The following is a 13,148-nucleotide window of genomic DNA, read 5'->3' on the forward strand; positions in this document are numbered from 1 at the left end:
AATGCAGAGTTCTTCAGAAATAGGGCTGAAAAACAGGTTTGGGCAAGTCAGTAGCCTATCTGAGTGGCAGCAGTGCTATCCTGTGACTCAAACATTCACTTACAAATATTTTTGTTTGTAGTTGTCATGATTGCTTGTACCTGAGCTGCTGATTGATGTTACTGTCCACCTGGTGAGGGCCTCTATCCATTAGTAGTAGCTGGGAACAGTCAGAGAAGAATTCCCCTGTTCTGTACCTTGTGTGGGAGGAGGCAGGCCTCCCTGCATGGGAGGTTGCCTAGTGTGGGTTTTAGAAAAGATCCTTCTGTCCTCTGTGCTTGATGGACAGCAGTGGTTCCTTGGCTCTGTCAGTGGAGATGGAAGAGGGAATTTAAATCCTGTGTTGCAGTAGGGATTTTCTCTCCTTCCCATATATTGAGAATAGTGTGGCGGCTCATTGTGTTGTGGTTGTAGAAGAGTGGCTACTGGGCTAACCCTGTGTAGGAATGAGGAAACAATTCCTGGGAGCTGTTCTGGACTCCATGCATTTCTAACTGCATTACTCAGACTTCTGATACTACAGTTACTTTGGTTTTGTTTTTGTGGGGATTGGGTTTTGTTTTGAATTGTTTTAAGCCACAGAGGTTCAGGGTATTTTTATAAGGACAGTGGTTTCTGGAGGATGAACTAATTGTTTTTCAGAAGTATTAGGTGCCTGACAGTATATACATGAGCCTTGGACATTATATATACAAAAGACCCTTGGACATCTAATTAAACGGTTTAGGTGGCTATCCACCAAAAAACATGCATCAGCAGTTTTAGGGAGAGGACTGGAATGCTTCCTAAACAGGGCCACTTGTAAATGCAAATGCAGCCTTCACTGTGTAAAGACGATTACCCAGACACTGATTAGGGATGAAATGATAGGCTGCAATCTTTCCTTTGCAAGTTGTGTATTAAAAGATAAAGAGAATGTCTTCTGCTGTTTGCAGAGTGCCTGGCTCAAGGGCAGCTAAATGTCAGTGGTGTGTGCCCTGCATGGCCACCATGGATCCCGCTGTCTGGAGGTGCTTGCTGCAGTTAAGCTGGAAGATGCTGTCCTGTGGAAAATTAGAGCTTCTTACTGCCTGAGGTTCCTTTCCAGGATCAGTAGGGTACTGAGGAAGGCTGGCTCCCATTTAAAGGAGAACCAAGACTTCAGGATATACAGCCTTTTGGAGTGAACCTGGACCCATGCCAGCTGTTTGCAGTCTCTGGCCTAGAAGGTGCTCCAGGGACATGTTCAAAATATGCTGAGCCAGCACACCTGTGTTCTGTTCTCTCTGGTTTGCAGTGTGGCAGGGTTTTGAGAACAAAGTGTTGTGCTAAAGTAGGTAATACACCCCTAAAGCCACAAGGCAGTCAGGTCAAACTGTAATTTTGATCAATCTGTTCTTTTAAGTTTTGAAGCGCACCTAATTTCATAGTCTTACCTACTATCCCAGGTATCTTATATTCTATTTCAAGTCAGTATCATTTTACATTTTATTCCTTCAGCAAGGAGAGTGTAAATGGAGATACTCTGTTGGGATTTCTGTGACTGTGAGTCAGCAGGATTTGTGTCTCTTAAATCACTGAAGCTGTGGCTGGATTAAGAAGCCTGGGAGTGCTTTCCCACTGCAAAGTTGAGCTGAACCTGTTTCTCAATGCTGTACTGAGTTTAAATTCATCAAATTCCTCTCATATGCTTGTTTTCACAGATGGGGGGAAGGTACAGGTTAGGCAGGAAATTATCCCACAAATGCTCAACTCATTGGCTGTTAAAGGAAATTAAGATTTTGGGGTATACACACTGTGCAGTAAATCAGGTCATATTCTTATTTGTTTGTGGAAATTCTCCCCATGCTTCCTGAATGGTAATGGAGATACATGGGGTTGATTTCTAGAAATTTAAATTTCCATTCAGGTAGAGAAATACCTTTAAATTTGCTACAGTAAATTCAGCCTGATAAAGTACAGTTCTTGCATGATACAGAAGGTCTTGAATTTTTCCTATATATATTTTTTTTAGGATGTCACCAAATTATGATAAACTGTGGGTTGTGGCATTACTAGAGCAGAGTATTTTGACCACTTACAGACTAAGAAATACAGCGTTTCAAATTTGTGTAATATGCATGCATTGGAACCCGGGGAGTTAAAGTGATTTCCCTACTTGTACATTGATACTGCTGATAAACGTGAAGCCATTTGCTGTTAATTGCAGAGACTGAAACTGTGGGAGTGGAAATGGGCAACTGGATAGAGGTCTATTGTCTCAAAATACTTAGTGAGGAGGAAAAGTGGCACTGAACTCTGAGCTTATTGTCTTTATTTTTCTATACTGTAAACAAGTTGCGGTGTTGGGAGGTTATTGTTATTTAACAGAATTACCTAAAAATGGTTCTGCACAGCAGGGTAGTAACGAGGGATGAGCCCCACAAAAGCTGAGAAGTGGCCGATTTTCATCCTCGTTCACGGCAGATCGGATTCCACATCCCGGCTGCTCCTTTCCCACACTGAGGGCTTATATTTTGTTTCTGTACTTTTCATCAGCTGTTCTTAATAATTTCTGTAAAAGCTGGGGTAGGGAACTTAATTCCCAGCTTCCTCAAGACCATAGGCCAACTCCAGTTAATTGCAGAGGTTTTGGCTTTTTTTTCTAGCAACCCTGAGTTGGCTTCTAGTGTGATGGGCTTCTGTAGGGAACAAAGGCATAATTTCAAATGTCATACCAAAAAATGGCCATCAAAGGGCAAATGGTATTCAGTGGGAAGTGTAGACCAGCTGTTAATGCTGTATAAATAGTTTTTTAATAAGCATGACTAAATTATTAGCTGATCCAAGATTTTCAGTATAGTTTCAAGGGTAACAATTAGAAACAGGGGAGGAGGAGGGAAAAGAGGAAGGAATGAATTAAGGAGTTAAAAAAAAAAAAAAGGCAAAATGGGTGTAAACTTTACCAGGGGCTGGGAACAGGGGAAATGAAGAGCCTCGAGGTCCTATATCTCTCCCTTCCACAATTAGCAGTACTCAGTAAGACATAATTTTCCCATTTCATGAGAGTATGGTTTTTCCTCAGCCTTAAGCAAACAGAAAATAATACAAGTTCAAAAATAATAGAAGATTACCCTTCTTAGTTACAGTTAAATTTGGCGGGTTTTTAATTTGCTCACTAAACCCACTGTGTACTATTGAAGGTAACCTGGGGTGGGTGGGTGTCAGCCATTTTCTTGTAGTCCTTCCTGGGCTGTTTGTCCCCTGGGTTAGAGATGATTTTTAATAACAGAGAATTTCATCTTTCCAAATGCTTGTCATGTCAGTGTGCCAAAACACTCCCTATGCTTGCCATGCTTGTTATGTTAAGTGTAACTTAAAATGCTCCCGTGACTCTTTCCTTCCCTCTTCATTTAATTTTGGAGTATGTGGTTGAAAATATCTGTTGTACAGTTAGAATAAGTGAGATTAAATATTTGTGTAAGTGGTTTTTACTTAGAGGTGTTCTTGCCTTTGAGAAGAGCATTTACACATGAAAAGTACACAGAAGACTAGGGAATTGAGCACTTTCTATGCATTAAGTCTTAAATTATTGAAGCCAAATTTCATATAAAGGAAAAAAAAATTTGGGAAGCTTAGAGGTTGTAACATTTTATCACTCTTCTATATATACTGCATTATGACACTAAACTTCTTTCCCACATCCATCCTGGGGACAATGTCAGCATGCAGTGTGACATTGTGTGGAGCTTTCTGGAGGAAAGAAAATATTCCTGGCTCAGATGTCTCACTTAAAAACTTCCAGGATGCTAACATGTTGGTGGATTCTTTCCTTTGCAGTCCTTGGTCAAGGGCACTTTATGGGATGCTGAGGAGGAGGGCTTTCACTTGTAGTAAAGTCAAATATTTCAGACCTGCTTATTTATGGGTTTCTGAAATCAGGAAAGCCTGTGATTCCCAAGCTGCATGTTACTGCAAATGCATTACTTCTTTAAATTTAAAGTGGAGTAGCATCTGGATGTAATTTCAGGTTTTGAGTGTGATAGACTTCAGCTGGCTCTGTGAGGGGACTTTAAAACTCATTGGATATGTACAGAGCGCAGACCTTCATCTCAACTGCATTGCTAGATGGTTATCTGTGAATGATCTCGGGAAAGGGGATGCCCTACATCCCTCTCCAAGCATCAAAATTGCTTTAAGATGGCTCATATTTCCCTGCAGAGCTCTGATGGGTAACAAGTGGGTCATCTCTTTGCCTGTCCAGATACTTGATTATAGACAGAATGTTTTGTTTTGTCAGCATTAAAATTGGTAGAATCATTATAATTCTCATTAAAAATAACTAGGATTGACTTGGTAATTAGTTGCCTGTCAAAGAGAAAGAGGATATCCTCAGAGGAACCAGTGAGAACCTCTCCTTGTTTTTCTTTTGATCTTACATGGTTATCTTCTTGCTTTAAATGCAGCCTTCTCTCTCTTGTGCAGAGCTCACAGCATGATACTTCTGTGTATGCACTGTGATCAGAGATACTGTCAGGTTATTTCCAGAGCCCCAGTAGGGTGTGTGTATTCTTTCCACTAAATATTTATTTAGTTATGCTTGCACATCTGGAAAAAAGAAAAAAAAAAGGGGGGAAAAAAAGGGATGTACAAATACAGCACTTCATTTCACTGGCATATTGCATAGCTTTCCCTTTTATCTGTTTTTCCTGGAACTAAACCCCAATTTCTAGCAAACAAATAAACTAAATTATAGATGCAAATAAGATTACTATGGGGGAGGAAAAGCTCACATTTAGGAAAACTGAGAGAGTACTGTCTTGCAGAAAGAGCTTTTTCAATTTAGCAGAAGTATGTAAATTGAAATAGTGGAATTCAATCTAGAAATAAAATACAAGTCTTTTGGAGCTGAGCAGTAAGTTCTTAGTGGCTTGGTTTCTTTAAATCAAGATCTTAAGTAAAGGTTTGGAGCTGGAGAAGGAAGTTGGCTGAGATTTTGTGATCTTTATTTAGGCTATCTGAAGATGGGGCTTGTGTGGGTGGAGTTATTTTGTTTGTTTGGTTGGGTTTTTTTGGTCCTTAGTCTGTCAAAAATATTTGATTTACTGTGGGAAAGAAAGTTTGTTGGACAGCTTCTCCAGTTATGTACCTTTACTAAGATGAAGAAAAAAAAATCATGGTCTCTTGAAATAAACCTTTAGTCCTTGATGTCAAGTGCAGCCAGAGCTGTCTCAGTTATTAGCTTGGCACAATTCTGCATAAGTTGGATGCCAGGACGGTTTCTGTCAGTACACAAAGAATTTTGAATCTATGAATTTTAAGGCAGAATAGTACTCTGCCATTTATTCTCCATTTTTAGATGCCAAGTGGAATGCACAGTCAGATGTCAGGTAGAATCTAATTACTGAAGCCTTTTTTGAATAAATAGCAGATTTTATTTTTAACCTTTTCAGTACTTGCACTCTGCAGCTGAAAGCTGTAGTTGAAGTTCACAAGATCTGAGCCTGTCTGGGCATAAGATGAAAGTGTGCTGTGACAGCAATTGCTGTTTTTCTAATATGGTTTCTGGTGTGGCATCTTTGTAACATCATCAAAAGATGAGATTTATTTTATGTTCAGAAGATGCTTATCGAGGGTTTTTAATGTTGTCATCTGAAGGGAGCACACACTGACAAGGTACTTAAAAGGTAAATGTTTTAACTTAAAGAACTTTTTAACACGCATGGAGAAATATGACAAACCCGACTTGCACAGAGACAAAATGATTGTGCTGTAGTTTACCTCATTATGTGCTTAAGATGAAAAGCACTTTCTTCAAGTGATTAGCATGAATAAATTGAGACAAGAGGAAATTATTTAGTGGGAGGAACAGTGTTTAAGAGCTGAAATATTACAAAAGGTGACACGTGCTAAAAAGTCTGATTGCTGTTTGTATGTTCAATTTAAGAAGTCAGTTTACTTGAGGATCAAAGATGCTGGTGAGCTACTCCTTTGCTGTATTGTTCTCTACCCTGCTGATTTCTCAGGAGCCCATCTCGAGTCTTTTTCTGTTACTTTATGCAGTTTGTGAACGCCTGGGGTGTTCTGTAGATACACAGGCTTTCAAAGCATGTGCTAACAACGTGAATTTGTCCAACCCAGTGCAGGCCTAGAGTGCCGTAACCAAACTGAGGAATTCTGCAGCCTTTTTCACCTCTACTCCCAGGAATTAAGGCTTTTCCAGGAGTCGAATATCATGTATTATCTGTTAATGAGGTCTTAAAAGAGGTGGTTATAATGTTTTGAGTAACACAGTAGTAATCTTGATCGTCTTTCTAGAGGAAATCTGAGTTTGGAGAACTATCTTCCTTAAATTTTCCATGTACTTTCATGATCATGAGACATTTGTTAAAAAACAACAGCAAAACCCCAGTCCTTAGAGTTCAGTGTCTGTCCTTGTCAGGCAGAGGATGGGGTATTGAACTGAGAACATTAGAGATAGTGGTGCTGTCCCCTCCTCCCAAAAAATTTCACCCCAATTTTGGAGATTAAAGTAATTTATATCATGGGGTTTTTTTTTAAATTCCTAGATGATCCACTTTCTCAGCCATAAAGGGACACTTATGGTTTGCTTTCTTGTAGAGTGGGCAAAGCAGAGCGTGCATATTAATATGCAGTCCTACTTACGCAGCTGACAGCTTTCTGTTGAATCACAACTCTGCTTGTAGGCATCTAAAAATAAATGACAGATTTTGTTAAAAGCCCACTGAAGTTAATGGAAGATGGTTAATGAGTTCAGTGGGAATTTGATTTAGGATCATATGTTTTATCTCTACTTTGTGAAGATTAATATAGATTAAAGACGGCAGTGTTGTTAATTTAGTTTGAGAATGGTATAATTTTTCTGTTGTAAACGGAGTAATGGTATTTAATAATTATCAGTCGTTATGGCAGAACCAACAACCATCTTGGAATGAATCCATGACTTTATTTCTACATGTATGAATGAAACCAAATACAATTGTCCGCTGTCTGTCCTGCAACAGCAAAGCAGGAGTTGTCAGGATAAGTCTGTCCTGGCCTGTGAGTTTGCTATCTTCAAGTTCTTCTATGAGAGCCTGATTAGCAGTGATAGGACTTCTGGTTTTGCACCTACTCTGCCCTTTCTCTGATAAAGAACTACAAGGCACAGAGGTGTTCCCAGAGCTTTTGTCCAGCTGCAGTTTTGTTAATTGTGCTGAGTAACTGCCATGGGGAGGAGTCATTTGAGACATCCCTGATTTTGAGCCCAGCCTGTCACAAAACATGAATTTAGCTCCAGTCAAGGAGCTGATGGAGATTCCAGCAGAGATGCCGTGCTGCTGGCCCTGTGTGTGGAAGGGCTCACCCGATGGCAGTGTGCAGTGCGTACCTCTGCAGGGAGAGTGCCCGGGAGGTGTCCCTGCAGCCCGTGGCTCCCGGTGCTGTCCATGGGGAGCTGGAGCCCGGTGCACGTGTTCAAAGGCATCGCTTCCCCTCACTTGCTGTCACGAGTTTGCCAGTCAGCACAGGCAAGGGTTTTTCTGAAACACTTCCTTTAATTGCCAGCCTCTCAGCTGCTATCCTGTGCAAATTCCCCACATATCCAAAGGGTGGGATGAGAGCTGTGCCTTTGTGGGATGTGAACCCTCTATGTATGGTAGCAGGAAAGTGGCTGTGAGGAATTATTATTCTTAAATGTGACCTCCCTGTGAACAGGATTAGTTTGTACTACTCTGCTGGCATTACTGAATGAAAGAATAGTAGTCTAGGACAGCATAAATAAACTAAGAAGGATGATGCAGATACGCAAATGCTAAATTTAGCTTTAAGGTGATTATTCCGTGCCTCCTGGCTTTCCTGCTTCTCTGGGAGCAGCACCTGTGATGTATGTGACTTATAGCTCTTGGAGGAGTTTGCTGTAGAGAATGGAAGAGGTTTTTGACTTCTTTTTCTGCCTTTAAGTAATGTAACACATGCTGAAAGTGCAGGTCTAGAAAAGAGTGGTTTTAGAGGCTGGCTGTTTCTTGTGACGGGATTTGATGGTGGTCTAGTTCAGCCTTGGCTCTCTTTCTAGGCTGTTACTGATAGAGAAGATCATTTGGACAGGCACTGAGTTTAGTTGCTGTGTTCCATGACGCATGAGAGCATAACATTTGTTGAGAAAAACACCACAGTTAGTGGGAGAAGGATCTTATCCTAAATTATTAAGGCATGTACTGCAACTTTTAAGACTAAGTGCCTTATGGTGCAACCTAAAAATAAGTGAATAGGCATTTTCCCTGTTACTGCAGAATAATATCAGCCGGCTTGTTAGAAATCCACAGGTTTGTGCCGTATGTGCTTTTGTAGACGATCAGTGGCTGGATATTTTTTTCAGAAAAGGTTTTATGGGCTCGCTAGGTGTGTGTAAGGGATGGCGGTGTCTCGTGGCTGTCTGAAAGAGTTTTATCTGCAGTGTGCGGGTATCCTGCTTTTCCTGCTTGGCCTGGGCGAAGCGAGCAGAGCTGCGGGCTAGGGGCTGCGCTGTGCGGGCACAAACGTGCGGGTGTCGGGCCGCGGCGGAGGCACGGCGGCTCCTGGACAAGCCCTGGGAGGCGGCACCGGGACTTCCCCGCTGCCGCGCGCCGATAGGTGGCGGTGTCGGCGAGGCCACGGGCGGCCCTCGGCGCGTCCCGCGCTCCCGCTGGGCCGTGCGGGGTTTCCCCGCCGCTCCTCGGGCCCGCTAATTATTTTTTCTCTCTTTTTTTTTTAAATTTTTTTATTTTTAATCCCCGCTCGGTCGCTGCGGGCAGGGGCCGGCAGCGCGAGCGGCGCTGCGGCAGCAGCGCGCGTGCCGGAGCTCGCGGAGGCGGCGGGACCGAGCCCCCCCCCCCCCCCCCCCTTCCCGCGCGTGCAGGTCCGTTCCGCGTGGGCGCCACGGGCCCGCGCCGCGCGCGGCGGGAGGGGGGGGGGGGTGGAACGCGCTAATGAGATGCGCGGCGCGGGGCGGGGCCCGGGCAGCGCAGCCAATGGGAGGCGGCGCCGGCGCATAAATGATGGGGGGGGCCGGGATGCCCGGGTTTTGTGCTGCGCGGCGGAGCGCTGACCCCGCTCGGAGCCGGCCGAGCGCAGCCCCGCAGGGTCCCACAGGGTCCCGGCCCCGCCTCGCCCGGCGGAGCGGCCCCGCACGCACACACGCCTCCGAGAGGAGCGAGACCTGAAATATTTTTTTTTCCCGGGGAGCGTTTCTGGCCGCGGTTGCATGAATGCCCAATGTTGTAGACCGGTGGCAATGGATCTAGGAGTTTATCAACTAAGACACTTCTCGATTTCGTTCTTATCGTCATTGCTGGGCACCGACACCTCGTCCCTGAGGCTCGACAGTAGGTAAATAAGTGTTGTGTCCGAGCGGCTCTGCCGGCGCGGCGGTAGCGGGGCAGGTGAGCTCCTTTGTCCGGGGGAGCCGCAGCGGCGGCACCGGCGCCCGCCTCTCCCCTCGGAGCTGCTGCCTTCCCCGGCGCCCAGCGCTTCTGCCGCAGCCTGCCATCGAGCTCCATCTTTATGGTCCGTCGGGGGGCAAAATGTCGGGATATTTGGTCGGGGCTGCGGGCGGGGGGGCTCGGCGCGGCTTTACAGGTTGCTTTGCTGCATTAGAGCATCCTGGTGAGGCGGCGGCAGGGCAGCGGGAGGATGACTTTCTCAGCCAACTGGCTACCAATGCTCGCGTCTCTTGTCTCTTAAATAATTCAGCCGCCGCTAATGTTGTATGTTTTTTCTCTTTCTTTCTCTCTTGCAGCTCCTCTGGTGCAAGCGTAGTAGCTATCGACAACAAAATCGAGCAAGCGATGGTAAGTACCGATGGGGCATAAAACCTCGTTCGTGCTTGAAGCGGTAAACAATATGGGGATAGAGCGGCTATACCGTGCTGGGACGCGTTTCGGTAGCGGAGCCGGGACGGAAGGGGAGGCACGGCGTCGGTTTCGGGAGCTTTTTGTTGTTTTGCTATTTTTATTTTTAATTGATCAAAGGCTTCCCGCGGGGAGGAATGCGCACGTTTGTGTATTGATGCCGGGGAGGGAATGACGGCATTGCTCTTGGCTACTGCCTCCCCAAACGATTGATCCCGGCTCCATGCGGCGGCGGAGGGGCGCTGCTGGGCACCAAGCGGAGCGTATTTGGGGGGTTTTACTTTCCCAGAGAGAGGAGGGCGTTTTGGGGTACTTTTCATTTTATCTTTTTAACTCCCCCCACAAGCGCAGGCGAGCGCATCCCCCGCGGGCTGCAGCGGGACATGCCCGCCGCTGCGCCCTTCTCCCCGCGGGCGGCACGGGCGCTGCGGTGCCCGCAGCCGGCGGGTTCGCCTCGGGGACCGCCGCGGCCGCTGCCCCGGCCCCCGCCCGGCGCGGAGCCGGGGGCCCGGCCGCCCTTTGTTACTGGAGCGGTGCCTGGAGCCGCTCTCCCGGGAGCCTCTCCGGCTGTTGCTAGGCAAACTCCGAGCCTTTAACTCCGGGCTATAAATAACTCGGCCGCCCATTGGCCGCGCCGCGCTCTGACGTCACCCGCGGCCGCGCGCGGACGGCGGGAGGGAGGGAAATGCGGCAACCTGCGCCCAGAACTGGCTGCAGCCGGCGCGCGCGGGGGCGGGGCCTGGCGGGGGGCGGGGCCGCTGTGCAGGCCGGGCCGCACGTGAGTCCCGCGGTGACAGCCCGGGCCCGGCTCGGCTCGGTACGGCACGGCAGGGACAGCGCTGCCCGGGGCCACCCCGCATAGCGGGGTCCGCCGCCCGGGCCCACCGCTGCGCCGCTCCCCTAACGCGCACACTCTGCTCTGCGTTGCAGGATCTGGTAAAGAGCCACTTGATGTACGCTGTCAGGGAGGAAGTGGAGGTCCTCAAAGAGCAAATCAAAGAGCTGATAGAGAAGAACTCGCAGCTGGAGCAAGAGAACACTCTGCTAAAAACACTTGCCAGCCCAGAGCAGCTTGCCCAGTTCCAAGCACAGCTGCAGACTGGTTCTCCGCCTTCCTCTTCCCAGTCACAAGGGACAGCGCAGCAGCCTGCTCAGCCAGCATCACAGGGCTCAGGGCCTTCAGCATAGCTCCCGATGTCATCGCCACCATGATTGCTGGCTTCTGGACTGTCCAGGGCGAGGAGGACTAGCGGGAATCCGCCACAGCCACCCTTCATCCATTTCAATGCACATTGCAACCCAGACTGAGGACTCCATGCCTTGCACACATCAGGAGAGGCTTCTCCCCCTTGTATTACACACTCATCTGTCTCTCCCTTACCTCCCTTACCCCTTTGGCTTGAAGGAGTCTATGTCCTTAGGTTGGTTGAATAAAATAAACTTCTTCCAGAGAATTAGCACAAGTACACTGGGGACTTGAGCAGCTTCTGCAAATGGCTGAGAAACGAAGCTGCATGCCTGAATTTTTTTGGTTTGTTTTTAAATCTTCCACTCATCCAGTGCTACAGCTGATACAAGTGCTTTTCAAACTTGGAAACGTGAAGAAATAGACTGGAGTAAAAAGTGATGGCTCACCCCCCTGTAGTGCATTGGGGTTCCAAAGTGTGGATTGGTGCGTAGGATCTAAGAGGAAGAGGGAGAAAGGTAATCTCAGTGTTTAACACTTAATTGTCACCTGAAACCTTAAGTGCAAATATTTGCACCGTTTTCTGAACCAGTGGACAGGTGCATAAAGCTGTATTATATATAGAAAACAGGTAGGTGACAATACAGTTGTTGGGTCATAGGATTATTACCATGAAGGTTATTTGCCTACTGTACATTTGTGTATTTAGTGTAATTACTTTGTAAAATAGAAAACTGTAACTATTTAGGTTGTACAGATTGAAGTTTAGTTGTTTCATTGGCTGATCTGAAGAAGTTTGAAAAGTTTTTTTTTTATGCTACATAAATAAGAATGCACCTACGCAAATGTTCAGAATTTGGCAAATTAATGCTGTTTGTGTAACTTCTGAAGTTCCCTGGCTGCTGATTATCTTGAAGTAAATCATTGTTCATTGTAGTTTGGTTCAAGATGGGGAAAACCACTCCAAAAATTATCAAGCCCTGCTAGCAAAGAATTAAGGAAAAAAAAATTGGATTTCCCAGTATGGATTTTTTGCATATGATCTGTATAGTAGTATGCATATGTTTTTGTGCATGTTCTCTACAGTTGTAACACGTCGATGTATTTAACTGTTGCACTTGTCAACTTTCAATAAAGCATACAATGTTGATAAATCACTGTTTGTATAGTGTACTGGTGTTAACCACAGCCACGTTTAAGATGTTGCAATGCAGTTTTACATGGGTGGTGAGGTCAGTTCTTGAAAACAGGCAGATACTGAAGTTAAAGGGAGGAGGAAGGGAGTAGGACACCCTTTGACTAAGCAAAACGCTGGGTTTGGTCCAGTCCTGTATGGGGCCACAGATATCTGTTGTATATAACAATATATAAGCTGTTTCTTAGTGGCAAACTGTGTCCTTGCCTGTGCACTGTTCCCACCCTTAACTCGGTGACAAAGGCAGCTATCCCAGCAGTATTAATTGTGCCTTCTGAAAAACGTTGAGAATAATTTCCAGTTTTGTGCATGTAAGTTTGAAAAAATGCTTCTTAGTAATACTGATTAAAATGGAATCTGAGCTTATGAATTTCTAGATGAAAGAGTAGTGAAGGTGTGATCAATACACTGCAACCAGGGGAGCAAAGGAATTTGCAATTTTACAGCCGTGGAAAAGAAATTAATTTGCCTTAAAATATAAAGGTTATTTACAAAGGGTTTTTTATAGGGTCATATGATTGCTCACTTGTAATGAAATCAGGAGATACTATTTTTGTGGAGCTTCTTGTTACTGAGAGTAATCAAGTGTAGCACAGGAAACAAGAAAGCTGAAGGTTCAAGGTGGGACAGGTCACTCTTGTGTAATTCATAGCTGAATTTCTGCTTTTGGTGCATACTTACCATGTAGCAGTTAAGGCACTGCTTAGCTGAATCACAAGTAGTTGAATTGCCTTTATTGGGATTGCCATATTAAAGTGCTCATGGGAGTGTGAACTTGAATTCATAGCTTGTGTTCTTGAGATTTCAGTGTACAATTTAGGAGTGCTCTTAATGAGGAAACACCAGTGAGAAATGCAGGGTTTTTCTTTCTAATGGATTAAGC

The 13,148-nt window shown here is 45.5% G+C and overlaps 1 protein-coding gene across 4 annotated transcripts in view; it reads left to right on the forward strand.

The window, feature by feature from the left end:
* TSC22D1 (TSC22 domain family member 1) overlaps positions 1–12,224 on the forward strand; it is a 90,602-nt gene extending 78,378 nt beyond the window's left edge. For 2 of the 4 annotated variants that reach the window (XM_059491658.1, XM_059491653.1), the window contains 2 exons: positions 9,773–9,824; positions 10,815–12,224. In XM_059491658.1, the coding sequence (XP_059347641.1) occupies positions 9,773–9,824; positions 10,815–11,072 (310 nt within the window). In that variant the 3' untranslated portion in view covers positions 11,073–12,224. Of the gene's footprint in view, positions 1–9,074; positions 9,364–9,772; positions 9,825–10,814 lie in introns of those variants that run through there. The other 2 variants (XM_059491665.1, XM_059491670.1) reach the window with 2 other exon arrangements.
* The last annotated feature ends 924 nt before the right edge of the window (positions 12,225–13,148 follow it).

This window comes from Ammospiza nelsoni, chromosome 2 (genome assembly GCF_027579445.1).
Source record: "Ammospiza nelsoni isolate bAmmNel1 chromosome 2, bAmmNel1.pri, whole genome shotgun sequence".
Classification (NCBI taxonomy): Eukaryota; Metazoa; Chordata; class Aves; order Passeriformes; family Passerellidae; genus Ammospiza; species Ammospiza nelsoni.